The sequence below is a fragment of the Lagenorhynchus albirostris genome, chromosome 2 (assembly GCF_949774975.1).
Source record: "Lagenorhynchus albirostris chromosome 2, mLagAlb1.1, whole genome shotgun sequence".
Classification (NCBI taxonomy): Eukaryota; Metazoa; Chordata; class Mammalia; order Artiodactyla; family Delphinidae; genus Lagenorhynchus; species Lagenorhynchus albirostris.
Window position 1 is genome coordinate 143,063,182 of NC_083096.1, and position 18,655 is coordinate 143,081,836.

At 44.0% G+C, this 18,655-nt stretch overlaps 1 protein-coding gene across 3 annotated transcripts in view; it reads left to right on the plus strand.

Annotated features, from left to right (window-relative positions):
* Window positions 1–18,655, plus strand: part of TXNDC12 (thioredoxin domain containing 12) — a 104,101-nt gene that overhangs the window by 37,661 nt on the left and 47,785 nt on the right. For 2 of the 3 annotated variants that reach the window (XM_060140081.1, XM_060140082.1), the window contains one exon: window positions 12,694–12,921. In XM_060140081.1, the coding sequence (XP_059996064.1) occupies window positions 12,694–12,921 (228 nt within the window). Of the gene's footprint in view, window positions 1–4,061; window positions 4,902–12,693; window positions 12,922–18,655 lie in introns of those variants that run through there. The other variant, XM_060140083.1, reaches the window with a different exon arrangement.

Consider the following 18,655-nt stretch of genomic DNA (forward strand, 5'->3'; position numbering starts at 1 on the left):
AATTAAAAAACTGAGGCACAGAGAAGAAAGAAGGAATGATTAGTGTATGAAGTGGTGTTTGAGTTACTTACCATTTTTTCTCCTTATCCAGATCTGTTCCCATTCCTGTGGTAGATTGGTTAAAGGCCACTGATTCCTCCCTTCTCTATTCATACCCCTTTGTGATGCGACTTTGCTCTTCTTCTCACTCAGAGCTCTTTGAATCTGGGCTGGGCTTGTGACTCGATTTGGCCAATAGAATGCAGTATATGGAGTGCTATGCAGTTTCTGAGGCTAGGCCTCAAGAGATTGTATCTTCTGCCTTGGCTCTCTTGGAACACTGCCGCGAGACCACCATGTAAACTGCTCTGGCCTACCAGTGGATTAAAAGCCGCATGCGGAAGAACCATGGCACTTAGCCCTCAGCCAGTACTAAATGCCAGGCCTTGGAGTGACTTTCCAGTTGAATGCTGCTCACGAGTGATTCAAGGTAAAATCAGCAGATGAATCCACTCAGCCAGCCACAGAATTGTGAGAAATAATAAATTATTGCTGTTTCAAGCCACTGAATTTTTGGGAGTGGTTGTTATGCAGCAATAGATAACTAAAACAACTTCTCTGCTCCCGTTACCAGTAAATGTCTTCACTGTCTACCTGGTTGTTTATGCCAATTCCCTTTCCCACACATCTCACATTTAATCTGCCACCAGGTCCTAAATACAAATCAAATCCCTGTACTTTCCACTTTCCCCACTGCTATGACATGATTTCTGGTCCTCTTCATCTCTCACCTGGATTTTTAAAGCAATTTCTGACTGTTCCCTATCTCCTTTCTCCCTGCTCCCTACTCATCGCATCCCATCTACCACACCCACCACAGTCAGAGCTATTCTTCTTATATGCATATGTAACCAGGTTACTCCATTGCTTCAAACCTTTTGCTTGCAAGGTAATTTCCCAAACCTCTAACATGATTTACAAGGCCTTAGGCCATCTAGTCTCTGCCTTTCTTCCCAGCCCTGTCTTCCACCGCTCCTCCCATGAACCCTATGTTTCTAGAGCTGCTTTACATGTTCTGGTGACTTTCTGGCACCTGCTCCAGCTCCCCTGTTATATGAGGCAACCCACTGAAGGGGCGAGAGAAAAACGCTTGACCTGCCAACATATCTGCATTCCTAGGCTGGCCATGAGGGACGCACGCTGGGGTGTAGATCTGAACCTTGTAAAGATTTGAACATTCCAAGTGCAATCCACACTTAGGCTACTACCTTTTCTTTTCTTCTTTCTTTCTTTTTTTATATTGAAGTATAGTTGATTTACAACGAGGCTACTACCTTTTCTAAGTGACTGATTCTCATTCAATAAAAAGTATCACTTTTATATTTCATATAAAAACTAGGAGCTAGAGAAGTCTGATTGCTCTGGCAACTAGAAAAGATTTAAGGTAATTTTGTTTGTAGGACTCTTAACCACAAATGGTGTTCACCAAGCAACCATGATTCTGGAGTCTAATAGAAAGAGCCCTGGACTTCGAGTCAGACAGACCTGGTATCTGGTTCTGCCATTTACCAGATGTGTGACCTTGGAAAGTCACTTAAACTTTCTGACTTCTGTTTGCTCATTTATAAAAAGGGGATGGCAATCCATACCTTGTATGATTGTATTGAGGACTAAATGAGACAAAAGATATGAATGAGCCCAGTATATTTTAAGGTCTTAATGATTATAACTGTTAGCCAATCTGATTGAAGACAAAAGGTAGCGTTTTGTCTTTCTTCCTATTCTTACTTGGCATTTGGATCTGGAAGTGAAGACAGTCCGATATAGTATGATTAGTTTTGTATTCTCTCTGGTGGTCACCTGCTAGTCAATAGGGAGGCACAAATGACACAGCCCAAATGTCAGATATGGCCTCCCTCCCCCTTTAAGATCTAAAAGCAGTGAGCTTGAACCTCGATTTTTACATTGATTTTTACATTTGATAACCCTTGTAAGTTGGAAGACCTCCTGGAGATTTCCGCAAATTCCACGAGGGCTTGTGCTCTCTTCAGTCTCTGCCTCTACTCTCCTTTTTCAACTCAGAAAAACAAAGCCCATTGCTCAATTTTCCCACTCACTCATCCTTACAACTCCTCTCTCAGAAAGCATTCCTGAGTGTAATGGCCTTTACTGCACTCTTGAGAGTCACAGAAATTGGTTACATTATATGTGCAACAAACAGCTTCTCCCATTTAATGCATTCCAGTGTTTAAACACCCTTTGTACACCTGCCATGGGAGGATTTCTTCTGACCCTTTATCCATGTAGCACCTACCCTTACAATGATTTTCTTACTCATCTTTTTCCTTTCCTTCCCCCAGCTCTCTTTATTACCTCTCTCACCCATATTGCTAAGTGAATTCCAAATTCTTTTCCTTTTTTTGCACAGAGCAAGTTGGTGTCTCCCTTCTTCCCTCACACTTACATATCCACACTCCTCAAGGTCCTAAGTAGGACAAAAGGACCTCTGAACATTAGGGTCTACCTTTCTTGGAAGGCAGTTGTGGTTAAGAAAATAGCATTTTTTGTTCTGTTATAACCACAGTGTTTTCTATTTATTGAGGACTTACTATGTGCCTGGCTTACTATGTGCCTGTCAGGTGCTTTCCAGTAGCTATCTCATTTTCTTATTTGATCTTCACAACATTATTGCTCTTTCTACACATGAGCATGAGGTGCATGTGTCAGAAAAATGGGGTGATTTACATAAGATCACACAGCAAGTAAGTGTGTAAAACGGATTGAAAACCATATCTGTCTGGTTCCAAGTCTGTGCTCTGTCCACTTTAATACATGGCCTTTCAGGGAAGAAGGAGAAAGTGATGTGAAGACCTGAGGCAATGTAAACACAATGCCATCTGTTCTCATATTGTCTCTCAACTCTAAAAGGATGGTTTTATGTGTTATCTCGTTATTCTTGTGAAGAATGAATAATCATTATCATGACACCCATTTTGAAATGAGGAAACTAAGGCCTTATGGGAGAAAGGGAGTGAGGGAGCAGGCAGTGCAGGACATTTGATTTTAAGATCACAGAGGCACTAGTTCTGTGTGATTAAGAAGTTCAAGGTATGACCATGGGAGGTAATGTGAAGAGGAGACCAAGGACTGAGGGATCAGGAAACCACATGGCTACCGAAGGCACCAGGAGGATGGCAAGACAGGGCTAATGAGAATGACCATGAGCCAGGGGCTGAAATCTTCAATGCATAGGAGCACTTGGAGGTCAATCATGACCTTGATGAGGAAGGGTGGAAGGTGGTATGGCTGGAGACCAAAGGAGGAGGAATTTTTGTACAAGTGTGGAAGTGGCAATGCCGACCCCACCTCCTGGTCCTGTGGTGTATGGGGAGTGAGAAAGTGAGAAGCCTTCCTGCAGAGGGTTACAGGAGGAGTCCTGGAGGAGGGTCAAGCTTTAACAAAGGTAAAGAAGTAACCTGAGTACTCTCTGAAGAAGCAGAGGGTGTAGGAGAGTTTGTTGACAAAAGAACAGGATTCTAGAGGGCACAGTGGAAGGGCTGCCAGGATGAGGACAGTGGGGAGGTGAGTGAAAGGGAGTGGGTGGAGAAGCTCAGAACAGTTCAAGGATGAGTCTGAGGGAGAAGTCAGACAACGAGAGGGGCTGTCTACTGGGTGGTTCCTCGGGCTATAGAGACAAATTGTAGATCAGGTCATAATGGAATGTGGGAAATAATTGTTTTGGTATATGACTCAGGCCTCTAAGATTTTTAAAAATTGAATTATAGTTAATTTACAATGTTGTGTTAGTTTCAAGTGTACAGCAAAGTGATTCTGATATATATACATATACATATATATACATATATATATATATTCTTTTTCAAGACTTCTAAGATTTGAGAAGGGGGAAGAGTATGGGGAGGGATGATGATTCTAAACCAAAGCTGGCAGCTGGCTCCTGTGACCTCAGGAAGACTTGAAGTCCAGGTCCCCATGTGAGGGTGGGGTGCTAATCACCACTTAGACCTGCCTTCTCTGACAGAGTTGGGACTTCCTAATGACCAGGCAAGAACATTTTCTCACTCCAGGCTACTGTTGGTAATGGGGAGCCATTGAAAATGTTTTGTTTCTGTTTGTTTCTTCAGGGTTGATGGTAACATGGTGACATTTAGAACAATCACTCAGGCTGCCAACATGGAGGATGGATTGGAGAGTGGAGGCAGGGAGACCCATTAGGAGGCTGTTGCATTAGTTCAGGCAAGAAGTGATGAGGGCTGAACCAGGGCGAGAGCAGTGGAGACGGAGAAGAGGGGAAGGGATAGGATATGTTACAGAGGCGTCATCACCAGGCTGATGGGATGTAGGGTGTGAAGGAGTGCATAGGGTAGAGAACAATGCCCAGGTTTCTGGCTTCGTTTCCACCTGTAGACAGCCGTCCAGATTCTGCCTCTCTACCCGGGCTTTTGTGAGGATGAAGCGGTATAACGACAGGGAAGTGCTTTAGAAATGGCCATGCTACAAACCCATCACCACCTACACTATCATAGAAGCTCTCTGATCACCCTAGTAAGTTCAGTGTATGGAACGAGCCGTGAGAATTAAGATAAATCACGATAGTCACCCAGATATTGGGGAGCGCCGGGCCCCCAAGATACCTCGGATTTCCTACACCTGCCCAGAGCTGGGGGCCCGGCGAATAGGGACTCCGCCCCTGGGCGGGGCATGGGTGGGCCCTGGTCGCGGTGGTGGCCCAGCCCAGCTGCAGCCCGAGCCTCAGCCCGAAGTCGCTGCGGTGGGGACCAGACCCGCCCCGCACCGCCCTGCTCCGCGAACCCACTGCGCCTCTTGCCGCCCGCCGCCAGGTCCAGCGGTTCCGCGGCGCTGCCAGGGAGCGAGCCGCTCGTCCTCACCCGGAGTCCCAGGTAAGGGACGCGGCCCGGCAGCCCGCCCGGGGAGGATCTGGGACCGATTCCCAGCGCAGGGCGCTGGGGACTGTGAGTGGGCGTTGAGAAGGAGCACAGGGCAGCGGAGGGAACACCAAGGAGAAGGGGCCAGGCGAGGCCACTAAGGAGAGGCACCGCGGCAGTGAAGGGGCGCGTAGCCTGGGGAGGGGGCGCTGAGGAGCGTCTAGTCGGGCTGTGAGGGCCGCAAGGAGGGCTCCAAAGGCAGGGGCAGTGGGATTGGGGGAACGAGAAAGAGGGCGCCGGGGCTCGGGAAAAGGATAAGCGGCAATTGGAGCGCAGTGAGGGCTCGTTGAGGGGGAAACGGGCGGGGGGATGGGGGGAGAGGTAAGGAGGGAGCTGAGAGGGACAGTGCGGGAAGAGCGTACCGGTGAGCCGAGGGGCGGGGAAGGGGGTGCTGAAGCGGGAGGACTGAGAGGAACGAGGGAAGGGAGGCGTGGAAGTGAAGAGCTAAGGGGAGGGGACTGGCCGGCGGGGGTCGTTTCGAGCTGGAGAGGAGTGAGATGGTGAGGGGAAGGGGCGCTGGGCAGGAAGGAGGTGCTGGGCCGGGAGAAGGTAAAGTGAGTGTGGTGTGGTGCCGGAGCCCAGGTGGGTCTAGGCAAGGGGGGTAACCTGAGTGCGGGAGAGGGATGGAGCTTGGAGGTGGGAAGCTTGGAAGAATGGGAAGGTGGGAGGCAAGGCTGGGTCTATCCAGGCTGCAGAGAAAGGGGGTGGGGAGCTGATGGAGGGTGAGAGCCAAGGCCTTGGATATGGGCTGTGGGCACCTGAGTTCTGGCTAGGGGTGGCGCATGGAGAGGCACTGGAATAGAGCAAGGGGTTGGCAGCCGGGAGTGGAGGAACTGTCGGGGAACTTGGAGAGTTTAGGCTGGTAGATGGGCTGGGTCATGGTGCGGAGGAAGCCAGGTGTGAGTTGTGGTGTGGGAGTGGAAAGATGATTGGGGCCCAGAGTGGAGTCCAAGGGCATCTATCTGGTAGCTGTGTCTTAGCTCCTCAGAAGGCTGAGGAGGGGGTGCAGGCACTGGACCCTGTTACACAGCTACCTGGGGTCAGAGACAAGAAGAGAATCGTTGACAGAGAAATTCATCCACAGGCTGACTCTGTTCTGGAGTCCAAGTGTGGGAAGAGATTTTAGGGAGGGAGGTGGCAGCTAATAGAAGTGTGGAGGGGAGTGGGAGAAGGACAGGGCCATCCATCCCAGCTTCTTGGAATCCAGATGGAAAAGGGTGGGGGATAGTAAAAGGAGTTGGATGTGTGTGTGTGTGTGTGTGTGTGTGTTTGCTCACCTGTTCTGAGCCTATAAAGGGAGGAAGACAATGGAAGTCCGTGAAAAGCCCTGTCTGTGGTACTGGGAAGCCTTGGTGCTGAGTTTGCCCTAGCAAAGACATTCTGCCAGAGGATGGTAGGTCAGGGAAGACTTCCTGGTCATGAAGGATTTAGCTAGCCGCAGAGGAAAGAATGTTCCTATCAGAGGAAACAGTATGGAGGCAGGCAAAAATATAAAATGATCTCCAGTCCAATAAATAAATCTCCAGTTTCTTAAGGATTACAGTATGAAGGGAGACACCAGCAACCTATAGAGGATGTTTAAGAAAGTTTCTCCTCTAAGCTGGAACTTCTATGGTTTCTCTTCATCCCCCCAGAGTACAGCACAGGGCCTGGCACACAGTAGGTGCTCAATGAATGTTGATTGAATGACTAATTGAGCTGTGGCTGTGCTCCTGCCTCTCTCATGTACTGGTTTTAATTCTTCCAATAGTTTGCCCGGAAGTCACTTTATTAACTCATTTTATAGATAAGGAAACTGAGGCCCAGGGTGCGATCTGCCTAAGGTTACACAATTGCTTAGAGAGCCAGGGCTCAGCCCAGGTGTCTCTGACTTTGTCTTGTGCTCTTTCCTTCAGAAGAGAAGTTCATCCATTTACTTCTTCACTACATGTATTCAGTTGATCTCTTCTTGCTGGATTTTAAGGCTGTCTCCTCTTCCCTCCTCTTTCCTGCCTGAAGTCGGGTTCTTCCTTAGATGCTTATCAGACTCAAAGTGTTGTTTGTTTTTCACACCAACCCTTGGAGGAGCCATTTCCTTCTTTCCCCCAGCCTAGGACCAGATATGACTTCCCTGGGCCTTCATCTGTATTGCTTGTCAGAAGACAGTGAGCTACCCAGCTCTGTCATTTATGTGACTGTCAAAAAAGAGAGAAGATCTGATTGATGCTTATCTGACAAATGCAGTTCTGCAGACACCACCTGTGCCTTGACCTGTCTGCTCAGATCTGCCTCAGGCAGCTGCCTGCTGGGGTGGTTTTTACTTCTCTTCCGAATGTCTGTGTAGCCCCTGCCCCACTCTTGAGAAGATCCCCTTGGGGGCGTCCACATGAACCTGCCTTCCAACTGTACCTCTCAGCTCTCCCTGTTTTCATACCACCTTCTTGGAAAGCTATGCTGTGTGCACATAAACAAATGTTGACAGTACAGTATGGCAAGTGCTAGGAAAGAGATATCAGCGTGCTGGGGATGCTTTTCTACTCACCCTAAAGTTGTTGTAGTTTTTATTTTCCCTAATCCCAGTCCAATCTGGGGGTAATCAGATGACAGAAGTTCTAGTAATGATGCTCCAGCTGACTTGCTGTATGACCTTTGACAAATCACTTCTCTTTGTGGAGCCTCAATTTTTTTTACCTGAAAATGAAGGGGAGTGGATCAGACCAGGAGCTGAAAGTATTTTTTACTCTTGCCTTGCACCTATGGCAGACATAGCTAATAAAGGCAGGCACTTTTCCAACTGGATTCTATGCAGGGCCAGGTGTAGTTTTCTCCACACAGTGTAGGTATGAAGCACCCTTATATACATTTTCTTTTTTTAAAAAATTTATTTATTTTTTATACAGCAGGTTCTTATTAGTTATGTATTTTATACATATTAGTGTATATATGTCAATCCCATCTCCCAATTCATCATACCACCACCACCCCCTCCGCTTTCCCCCCTTGGTGTCTATACATTTATTCTCTACATCTGTGTCTCTATTTCTGCCTTGCAAACCGGTTCATCTGTAACGTTTTTCTAGATTCCACATATATGCGTTAATATACGATATTTATTTTTCTCTTTCTGACTTACTTCACTCTGTTATGACCATCTCCAGGTCCATCCATGTCTCTACAAGTGACCCAATTTCTTTCCTTTTTATGGCTGAGTAATGTTCCATTGTATATATGTACCACATCTTCTTTATCCGTTTGTCTGTCGATGGGCATTTAGGTTGCTTCCATGACCTGGCTATTATAAATAGTGCTGCAGTGAACACTGGGGTGCATGTGTCTTTTTGAATTATGGTGTTCCCTGGGTATATGCCCAGTAGTAGGATTGCTGGGTCATATGGTAATTCTATTTTTAGTTTTTTAAGGAACCTCCATACTGTTCTCCATAGTGACTGTATCAATTTATATTCCCACCAACAGTGCAAGAGGGCTTCCTTTTCTTCGCACCCTCTCCAGCATTTGTTGTTTGTAGATTTTCTGATGATGCCCATTCTAACTGGTGTGAGGTGATACCTCATTATACTTTTGATTTGCATTTCTCTAATAATTAGTGATGTTGAGCATCTTTTCATGTGCCTCTAGGCCATCTGTATGTCTTCTTTGGAGAAATGTCTATTTAGGTCTTCTGCCCATTTTTTGATTGGGTTGTTAGTTTTTTTTAATATTGAACTACATGAGCTCTTTATATATTTTGGAGATTAATCCTTTGTCCGATGATTCATTTGGAAATATTTTCTCCCATTCTGAGGGTTGTCTTTTTGTCTTGTTTATAGTTTCCTTTGCTGTGCAAAAGCTTTTAAGTTTTATTAGGTCCCTTTTGTTTATTTTTGTTTTTATTTCCATTACTCTAGGAGGTGGGTCAAAAAAGATCTTGCTGTGATTTATGTCAAAGAGTGTTCTTCCTCTGTTTTCCTCTAAGAGTTTTATAGTGTGCAGTCTTACATTTAGGTCTTTAATCCATTTTGAGTTTATTTTTATGTATGGTGTTAGGGAGTGTTCTAATTTCATTCTTTACGTGGCTGTCCAGTTTTCCCAGTTTTTCCAGTTTCTTATTGAAGAAACTGTCTTTTCTCCATTGTATATCCTTGTCTCCTTTGTTATAGATTTGTTGACCATAAGTGCGTGGGTTAACCTCTGGGCTTTCTATCCTGTTCCATTGATCTATATTTCTGTTTTTGTGCTAGTACCATATTGTCTTGATTATTGTAACTTTGTGGTATAGTCTGAAGTCAGGGAGTCTGATTCCTCCAGCTCTGTTTTTTTCCCTCAAGATTGCTTTTGCTACTCGGGGTCTTTTGTGTCTCCATACAAATAAGATTTTTTGTTCTACTTCTGTAAAAAATGCCATTGGTAATTTGATAGGGATTGCACTGAATCTGTAGATTGCTTTGGGTAGTACAGTCATTTTCACAATATTGATTCTTCCAATCCAAGAACATGGTATATCTCTCCATCTGTTTGTGTCATCTTTGATTTCTTTCATCAGTGTCTTATAGTTTTCTGAGTACAGGTCTTTTACCTCCTTAGGTAGGTTTATTCCTAGGTATTTTATTCTTTTTGTTACAATGGTGAGTGGGATTGTTTCCTTAATTTCTCTTTCTGATCTTTCATTGTTAGTGTATAGGAATGCAAGAGATTTCTGTGCATTAATTTTGTATCCTGCAACGTTACCAAATTCATTGATTAGCTCTAGAAGTTTTCTGGTGACATCTTTAGGGTTATCTATGTATAGTATCATGTCATCTGCAAACAGTGACAGTTTTACTTCTTCTTTTCCTACATTTTCTTATTTAAAAATCACAGCAGCCTTCTGCAGTAGGTAATGTGATCATATCATAGATGAGGACATTGAAGCTCAGAGTTTAGGTGACTTGTCCAAGTTCATACATTGAGTTACCGGGAAAGCTGGGATCAGTAGCCAGGCTTTTTTTACGCTAAAGCTGCCACTCTAAAATCTCTTCTAATTCCAGTAATCTAAGAGTGCAAACAGCTGCATCAGAAAAATGAAAACCAATAATACAACATTTACATCAATAGTCTGGCACATGGCAAATGTTCAATAAATGTTTACTGAAAGGAGTAACATGCCCAAGGATTTACTCTAGGTTCATTGTTGACAGGGTAGAAGGATGGATAAAACTCAGCTGCATCCAGAAGGAGAGACAGACAGTTAATTGTAAAACAGGCTCAAATTATGGAGCCCAGATCAGGGAGAGGACACTTGAACAAGATTTGACTGCAGAAGTGAATTAAAAAGCCAGTGAATTAATATTTATTGAGTACCTCCCATAGATCAAGAAACCATGCCAGATTATTTACATATGATACCATAGCTATTGGTACCATAGCTCATTGAAGTAGGTGGCATTTTCTCTGTTGTAAGGTAAAATGCTGTGGCTTAGAGAGCTGATATTACTCACCCAAGAATTCAGCTGAAGAATAGAGCAGGAATTTTGACCTCTCCCATATTATGTCATGGTACTAGGTCTAGTCTCAGCTGTTAGTTGTGAGGCTTGGGTAAATCCTTATAATTTCTAGCCCTCAGTTCCCTTCTTGATCCAATGGGGATAGTAATCTTTTCCTTCCAGTTTTATCTCCCAGGTCTATCTAGAGGGTAAAATAAGATAAAGGAAATTGAGGTAAGGATCAAATCTGTGTTTTAGTAGTTATTCTTTGACCAGGGGTTCCATTTCTAGGAATCTCTCCTAAGGAAATAAATAGGAAAGAGAACAAATATGTAAAGAAATGGTCACTGCAACTTAATTTTTATAATTAAGAACAGAAAAATAAATATATGACTTTAAAGAATTGGTCATATGACACAACCATAGGATGGAGTAAAGTGTAGTCAATTGAAATCATATTTACGAAGAATTTTAAAAATCTCAGTATATGATATAATGTTAAGTGAAAAGGAGCAGGATACAAAACTAATTATCTCAGCTATTAAAATATACGTGGAAGATATAGACTAGAATGTATTGTATGTTATCATTTATATATATATATATTTATAAAGTATGAACAGACCTCTGTGCTTATATATGCAAAGAATATCTTTGAAAGATACATAAATCGTTAACATGTTTGCCTCTGGGGAGAGGAACTAGAGACTGGGCATCAGGGGTGGAAGCAAGACTTACTTTTCACTGTAAACCTTTAGGTTCCATATTACCTTCTTTTTATGCAAAAAGTTAAGAAAATAATGCAAATTGCAGATGGTGATAAAGTAATACTTGCAAATAGTAAAGTTTGTCTGAATTATTTTCAGTGTGTGTATTACCCTTTTTTTAAAATACTAATTACTGGTTTATTGTAAAAGTGTAAAGGATACAACTCAGGAACAGCCAGATGGAAGAGATGCATAGGGCAGGGTAGGGGGAAAGGGTGTCTTGGAGCTTCCAGGGTCTCTCCTAGCACATCAACGTGATCACCAACCTGGAAGATCTCCACACCGCTTTGGTTAGGGTTTTTTACGAAGATTTCATTACTGTAGGCGTGATTGATTAAGCCATTGGCCTTTAGTCATCAACTTAATCTCCAGCCCTTCTCCCCTCCCCAGAGGTTAGGGGGTGGTGCTGAAAGTTCCAACCCTCTAATCATGTGGTTGGTGCCTCTGGCAACCAGCCCCCACCCTGAGGCTGTCCTGGAGCCCCAGCCGCCAGGCATCTCATCAGCGCACAACAAGACACTTCTCACTTGCATTTCCAGAGGTTGCAAAGCTTTCGGGAGCTCTGCCTGGAACCAGGAACCCAGACCAAATACATGTCTTTTATTATATCACAATATCGCAGTGCTCAATAAATGGGAACTGTTATATGGTTATTGTCACCATCATATCTCTCATGGGAAATAATGAGTACTTGACAAATATTTGCTGGTAATATTAAGGCCTAGGTATACTACAATGTATTACCTTTTAAATTAAATAATAAGGTATAATTTCAAAATAGATGACACTCTGGTGCGTGAAAAAGTAAAGGAGGAAATAAACTTCAAATGTTAACAGTGGCAGTTTCTGAGTGGATGCCGTGTCTGGTAATTTAAAATTTTCTGTTTTACATTCTTGTGTTTTTTTCTAACGTTTTGTAATGGATATATACTTTCAAAGAAGAGATTTTCTTTTGTAAACAAACAAAGACGACTAGCAGCAGAGTGGAGGATGGTATGAGATCATTGTGATTGCTTCCCTTGTTTTGACTTGCTGTTTTGGCCTTTTTTTTTTTTTTTTTTTTCAAACTCAGCTTAGGAGCTACCTCTACAGGAGCCTCTCCTTGCCCACCATGCCTCCAGGTTGGGTTAGATACTTCTTATGGGCTTCCTCAGCCAAGGCTTCCCTCTGTCTTATCACTTATCCACTGCTTTGTTACTCTGTGTTTATGAGTTTTTTACTCTAATCTGTGGCCACTCAGAGGTCAGACACCATGTCTGATTCATACTTGTATTCCTTGTGCCCAGCACAGGGCTTGACCCAGAACAATGTGTTCAGTAAATATTTGCTGAAGGAATAAATGGGAGGAGCTGGGCTCCACCCCAATCCTGAGACAACATTTGGGGCAGGTGCAGTGAGGGGGTGACTCTGAGTAGTGTGTATTTCCTCAGTGATGCTGGGGCGTGGAGTGAGTGTATGCAGGGCGGTGTGACCATTAAAAGTTAGGTGATCCAGGGTGACACTGGAGGTGTGTTCCTGAGTGACCACAGGTCTCTCCTGCAGATGGCTTCAGTGACTGATGGTAAAGCCAGAGTCAAAGATGCTTCTGACCAGAATTTTGACTACATGTTCAAACTGCTCATCATCGGCAACAGCAGTGTTGGCAAAACATCCTTCCTCTTCCGCTATGCTGACGACACCTTCACCCCAGCCTTCGTCAGCACCGTGGGTATTGACTTTAAGGTGAAGACAGTCTACTGCCACGAGAAGCGAGTGAAGCTGCAGATTTGGGTGAGTCCTGGGCATCTTGGGTAGAAGTGTCCCAAGAGCTGACTCGTTTGCTGGTACAAAGGCTGGGCGGTGAGGCCAGTTTAGAACTTCTGAGTTTTATGACATTAGGCACCAGTGCTATTGTGTATCTGGCCCCTGGCCTATCCCTTGTTGGTTTTATACAGTTTTGCTCTCCTCTGGGAACTCAGGTGTTTCTGCTGCTTAACTGTCCAAAAGGTTTTATCCTGGCTTATATGGATGAGTAACCAAGAATCTGGGCTTTGGAGTTATAGACCTGGATTCAGATTTCAGTTCTGCCAGTAACTAGTCATGGAACCTTGACTAAATTACTTAACCTCTCTGGGCCACGCTTTCCTCTTTGGGGATTATAATAGCATCTATGTCATAGGGTTGCTGGGTGCTTAGCATAGTTCCCGGAACATAATAAGTGCACAATAAATGTTAGCTACTGTATCCATAATCTATCACTCTGTAATCACTTCAAACCTTGATGGCTTAAAACAACAATAATAATTCATTAACTCACAGTTGCTGTGGATCAAATATTTGGGAGTGGCTTGGTTTCTGGCTTGTGGTCTCTTATGAGGTTGCTGCCAGATGTTGGCTTAGGTTACAGTCATCTGAAGGCTTGAGTGGGCCTGGAGGATTAGCTTCCAAGGTGGCTTACTCACATGTCTGGCACTGGCTTTAGCAGGAGGCCTTCATTCCTTTCCACGTGGATCTTTCCACAGATCTGCTTCACTCCACAGAGTGTCTTCATGGCATCTCCTAGGGGGAGAGATCCAAGAAACCAAACAGGAAGTGGCAGTGTCTCTTATTAGAGTATTCTATTGGTCACTGATTCAATGTAGGAGGAACCTACACAAGGGTATGAATCCTGGGAGGTGGGGATCATTGGAGACTATCTTGGAAATTGGCCAACACAGCTACTATTATTGGCATTTACCAGTGGTACTAATAAAATTTATATGTATTTGAGATGATATAGCAACACGTACATCATATATTTTTCTATACTTAATTAGCACTGGGATTAGAAATTTGTGATTTAAAGTATTCAAAATAGATTTATTATCAGTCCACTCAACATTAATACATTGTACATATATGTTATTAGTATAGTCTGTATACAGTACTTTTCTTTTTACAAATTATTTCCATGTGTTAATACTATCTCACAATCAACCCCATGGGACAGATATTCAGAGAGTAATTAATTTGCCTTAGGTTGACCGCACAGCTACAAAATGGGATTCCAACTCAAATCTTCTGATTCTAAAGTATGTGCTCTTTTCTCTACACTGTGCAATTAGGTCTTATAGAGCTCATATTTTCATTTGTGATCATGTTAAGTATTACTTTATAGAGAGATAAAAGTTCATTTTGTTTATTTAGTCTCTATTAAAAGCATTGAGGAATCAAACCATTAGAAATGCAAGAAGCTACGCATTCCATTTAGTTCATTGGTTCTAGAAGTGTGGTCTCCAGATCAGCAACGTCAGCATCACTGGGAATTTGTTAGAGATGCATAATCTCAGGTCTCTCCTCAGACCCAAAGAATCAGAAACTCTGGGGTACAGCCCAACAATCTGTGTTATAACAAGTCTTCCAGGTGTTTTTTTTTTTTTTTTTTTTGGGCAGTACGCGGGCCTCTCACTGTTGCGGCCTCTCCTGTTGCGGAGCACAGGCTCCGGATGCGCAGGCTCAGCGGCCATGGCTCACGGGACTAGCCTCTCCGTGGCATGTGGGATCTTCCCGGACCCGGGCACGAACCCGTGTCCCCTGCATCGGCAGGCGGACTCTCAACCACTGCGCCACCAGGGAAGCCCTTCCAGGTGGTTTTAAGGTTGGCTAAAATTAAAGAACCACTAATCTAGTTTAGCTACCTCATGGTGAGAATCAATAAGCATTTATCAAGTACCTGTTCTGTGCCCAGTCCTTCCATTTATGTAGTCTGACATCCTCCCTGCAGCCAGTGCACAGAGGGGGCTGAAAGCAAAGGATATTTGGGGCATGGTAAGCAATACAATGAAAATGGAGCAAGGCTGTGAAAGAGCAGGGAGGGGATGCTGAGAGAGAAATTTGCTGGAGAGGCTGTCAGGTGGTGGGTTGGGAGTCAGGGAGACCTTGGACAACAAATAGAAGGTTTTTGAAATGGGCCAGAGGGTACATACATGTCTGATTATTCCTGAGGGCACTGAAGAAACTTACTAGAGTTTATTCTTGTCTTTGTATATAAAATAAATGTTTACTAATATTTACCATATGGATTGACATGGATATCTTCATTTGATCTCCACATTTGGTGCTCACAGATCCTACACTCAAAAAATCTTCAGGTGGGAGGAGATACTCTTCCTTTTAAGGGGTTGGCAGTAGTGGCTCCCTCACTCTTTTATACATTTTCAGCCCATTGTGAACTTTTGCAGTTTTCCTGTGCTTAGTTAAGTGCATTTATTGATTGTACTACCTCATTTTAACTAAATGAACCTCCATGATGGATATGTGGATTTAAAAGAGTTCTACCAAGAAACCTCTGATTGAAGACTATATTAATTATAGTAAGCCTAAGTGAGCACAGAAAATGGCTAGACTGATATCTCCCTGACACCTAGCACAAGTTCATTGTCAGCCATGTTTTGAGGTAAAATCAATGACAATCTAATTAGATCTGACATAGTCAATCACACTGCTTTTGCTAAAAAAAAGTTAGTGGGCTTCCCTGGTGGTGCAGTGGTTGAGAGTCCACCTGCTGATGCAGGGGACACGGGTTCGTGCCCCGGTCCGGGAAGATCCCAAATGCCGCGGAGCGGCTGGGCCCGTGAGCCATGGCCGCTGAGCCTGCACGTCCAGAGCCTGTGCTCCGCAACGGGAGAGGCTACAACAGTGAGAGGCCCGCGTAGCGCAAAAAAAAAAAAAAAAAGTTAGCAACGGGTTTTGTGTGTGTGTGTGTGTGTGTGTGTGTGTGTGCATGCATGCTTTTCTGTAGCAAAAAATAAAAATTTTCTGTACTGTTCATATATGCATTAAAATGTAAACATTTAAATATTATTTGTTATTTTAATGTATTTTAATATCATTTGTGTACAGAAGTAGGTATAATATATATGTATATGTAATCTAAGTAAATATGCAAATACTGTGAGTGCTGTGCCTACATTTTTCTTACAGGGGTATGAATTTGGAGACTACTACCACGGGCATTGGGGAGCATAGAAGGGTTTTAACAAAGTCAGATTTTCATTTTAGAAAGATTTCTGGCTTCAGTTTGGGTGGGTAGATGGATATGAGGCAAAGAAACTAGTGGTTTGGGTAAGTTACTAAATGTATTAGTCTGCTCAGGCTACCATAATAAAATAGCACAGACTAGTTGGCTTAAACAACAGACATTAATTTTCTCACAGTTTTGGAGACTGGAAGTCCAAGATCAAGGTGCCAGCCGGTGTTGATGTCTGGTGAGAGCTCTCCCATTGGGTTGCGTATGGCTGGCTTCTTGCTGTGTGCTCACACTTCCTTTCCTCGGTGCTCACACTGGAGAGGAGTGAGCGAGCTCTCTGGAGCCTCTTCTTCCAAGAGCACTAATCCTATCAGATCAGGGCCCCACCCTTATGACCTCAATTAACCTCAATTACTTCCTTCAAGTTCCCATTTCCAAATATAACCACACTGGGGGGTAGGGCATCAACACATGAATTTTGGGAGGATACAAACATTTGGTACATAACACTGAGAAGTGATAAAATGACATAAGTGATGGAAATGAGGAGAGAGAATTAAGATTAAAATTTACAGGATTTGATGATTAATTAATTGTATAGGGAGAGGGAGGAACATGTATCTTCTTATATACATCTATTTATACATATTTACTTCTCTGAGAGTTCTGTGAGTTTTTAAAGTTGTGTGAGCTTTGGTAAGTCACTTTACTTCTATGAATAGATAATATTCTCAACTGTAAAGGTCTCACAGGTTTGTTGAGGGAGGGGCTACATGATAACATAGTATTGTGCCTGGCACATAGTAGGAATACAATAAATGTTAAGTTCTGTCCTTTCTCTCCTCCTGATCTTCATGCAAATGGTAACTGGGTTCCCTCACAAGGTTTCCCACCTGTGATTCCAGAAGTGCTGGAACAGCATCCAGGGATTCACTAGCACTGTATGAAGTGTTCATATAAACTTTTCAAGCTCATTTGATCTCTCCCAGGGGATTTCAAAAAAGTCATTGTCAGGGTGGAAGCTGGAGAGGGAAGAAGAGGAGGTTGTGAGCATCACTGAGCAGGACCATTCACAAAAGGAGTTTCTGTCATCTCTGGGGGATCATGATGGTATTGGTAGTGCCTTGTTCTCTGGGGTCCCTTGCCATATAGGTCCCTGAGAGTCTCCTCTGTGTCCAGAGAGGTTAATTATTGTGGAATAGAGAAGAGAATCTTAGTGGGGAGGTGAGGGTAGGGAACAAATCTCATTAATAGAGAGTGAGAGCATGCACAGGTGTGGAGGGAGGGAGAATTGGTAACGCCACAGCAACACACTTGACTAGAGGCCACTTACTGCTTGGGTGCTTGTTGCCAAGCAACTCCTGGAGACACGTGGGAAGAGAAGAGTGGGAGAGGGCCTTCCACTACCTCCATGTGGGGCCCATTGCAGGGGATATTGGGTCTGGTGCTGGCCAAGGGAAGGATCCGGGGGAGGGGATATTGGGTCTGGTGCTGGCCAAACGAAGGATCCGGGGGTCTGTGGGATGACTGAGCTGACCCACCACTGTGGAGTCCTGCATTCCAGTCCTGGCTCTCCCTGAAGTTCAGTCATTGTGTGATCTGGAATAACCCCTCCCCTCCATGGACCTATTTGGACCTGTTTCCCCAACTATCAAATGGAGAAAATAATCCTTGTTCTTCTTGCCTCATGGGATGTTGTGAAGTTCAAGGGAGGATATGGAAAGGAAAGCCCAAGGACAACTATGAAGTTTTGAGTAGATCAGAAGGACTGTGGATATTGTCAACCATGTGAATTCTTCCTGTACGTGCTTTAAGTCATTCTTTGTGTCTTCCCACCTTCCCTCTGACCCAGGGAGTTAGTTGTCTCCTTAAAGAATGGGTGTTGAGCCCAGACATGTCAAGTTACTTGTGCAGAGCCAAACAGTAAACTTCCTTCTTTTATTCATTCAATAGACATTCATCTGGTACTCCCTCTGTGCCAGGCATTGTGCTAGCAGTGGGGAAACACCCTTCCTGCTCTCCTGGAGTTAATGCTGTAGCAGGAAAGATAGATACTAAGTACATGGGTGAAAAATACCTAATTTCATCTGTGGTAAGGGCCGTGAAGGAAAAAAAATAGACTTGTTTCAAACTCAAGCACTGAGTCACAGAGCTCAGGAATCGCTGAACTGTGACTCAGGTCTCATACCCCGCATGCAGCTGGGGTCAGGCTCAATTCTATTCACAATTTAAAAGGCTGATGACCTTCACCACACCAGCTCACTCCAAGCCTGGTCTCTGTCAGGGGACGTGGTGGCAGGGGCCTCCACTGTGGAAGGACAGAATGTCCTCCTTCTCGCTCCCACCAGTGAGGCTTTTTTTGGTGAACTTCTTGTCAAGAAGACTTTAAAGATAGGAGTGTCTCATGTGTCCAGGGTTACTTGTATAGAGACTGGGGAATGGACTGGCTGGTCTAACATTTTTCTATCGCGAGTTTGAGAACTCTGTGTTTTGTGAAGGATTTAAAGGCCACTGTCC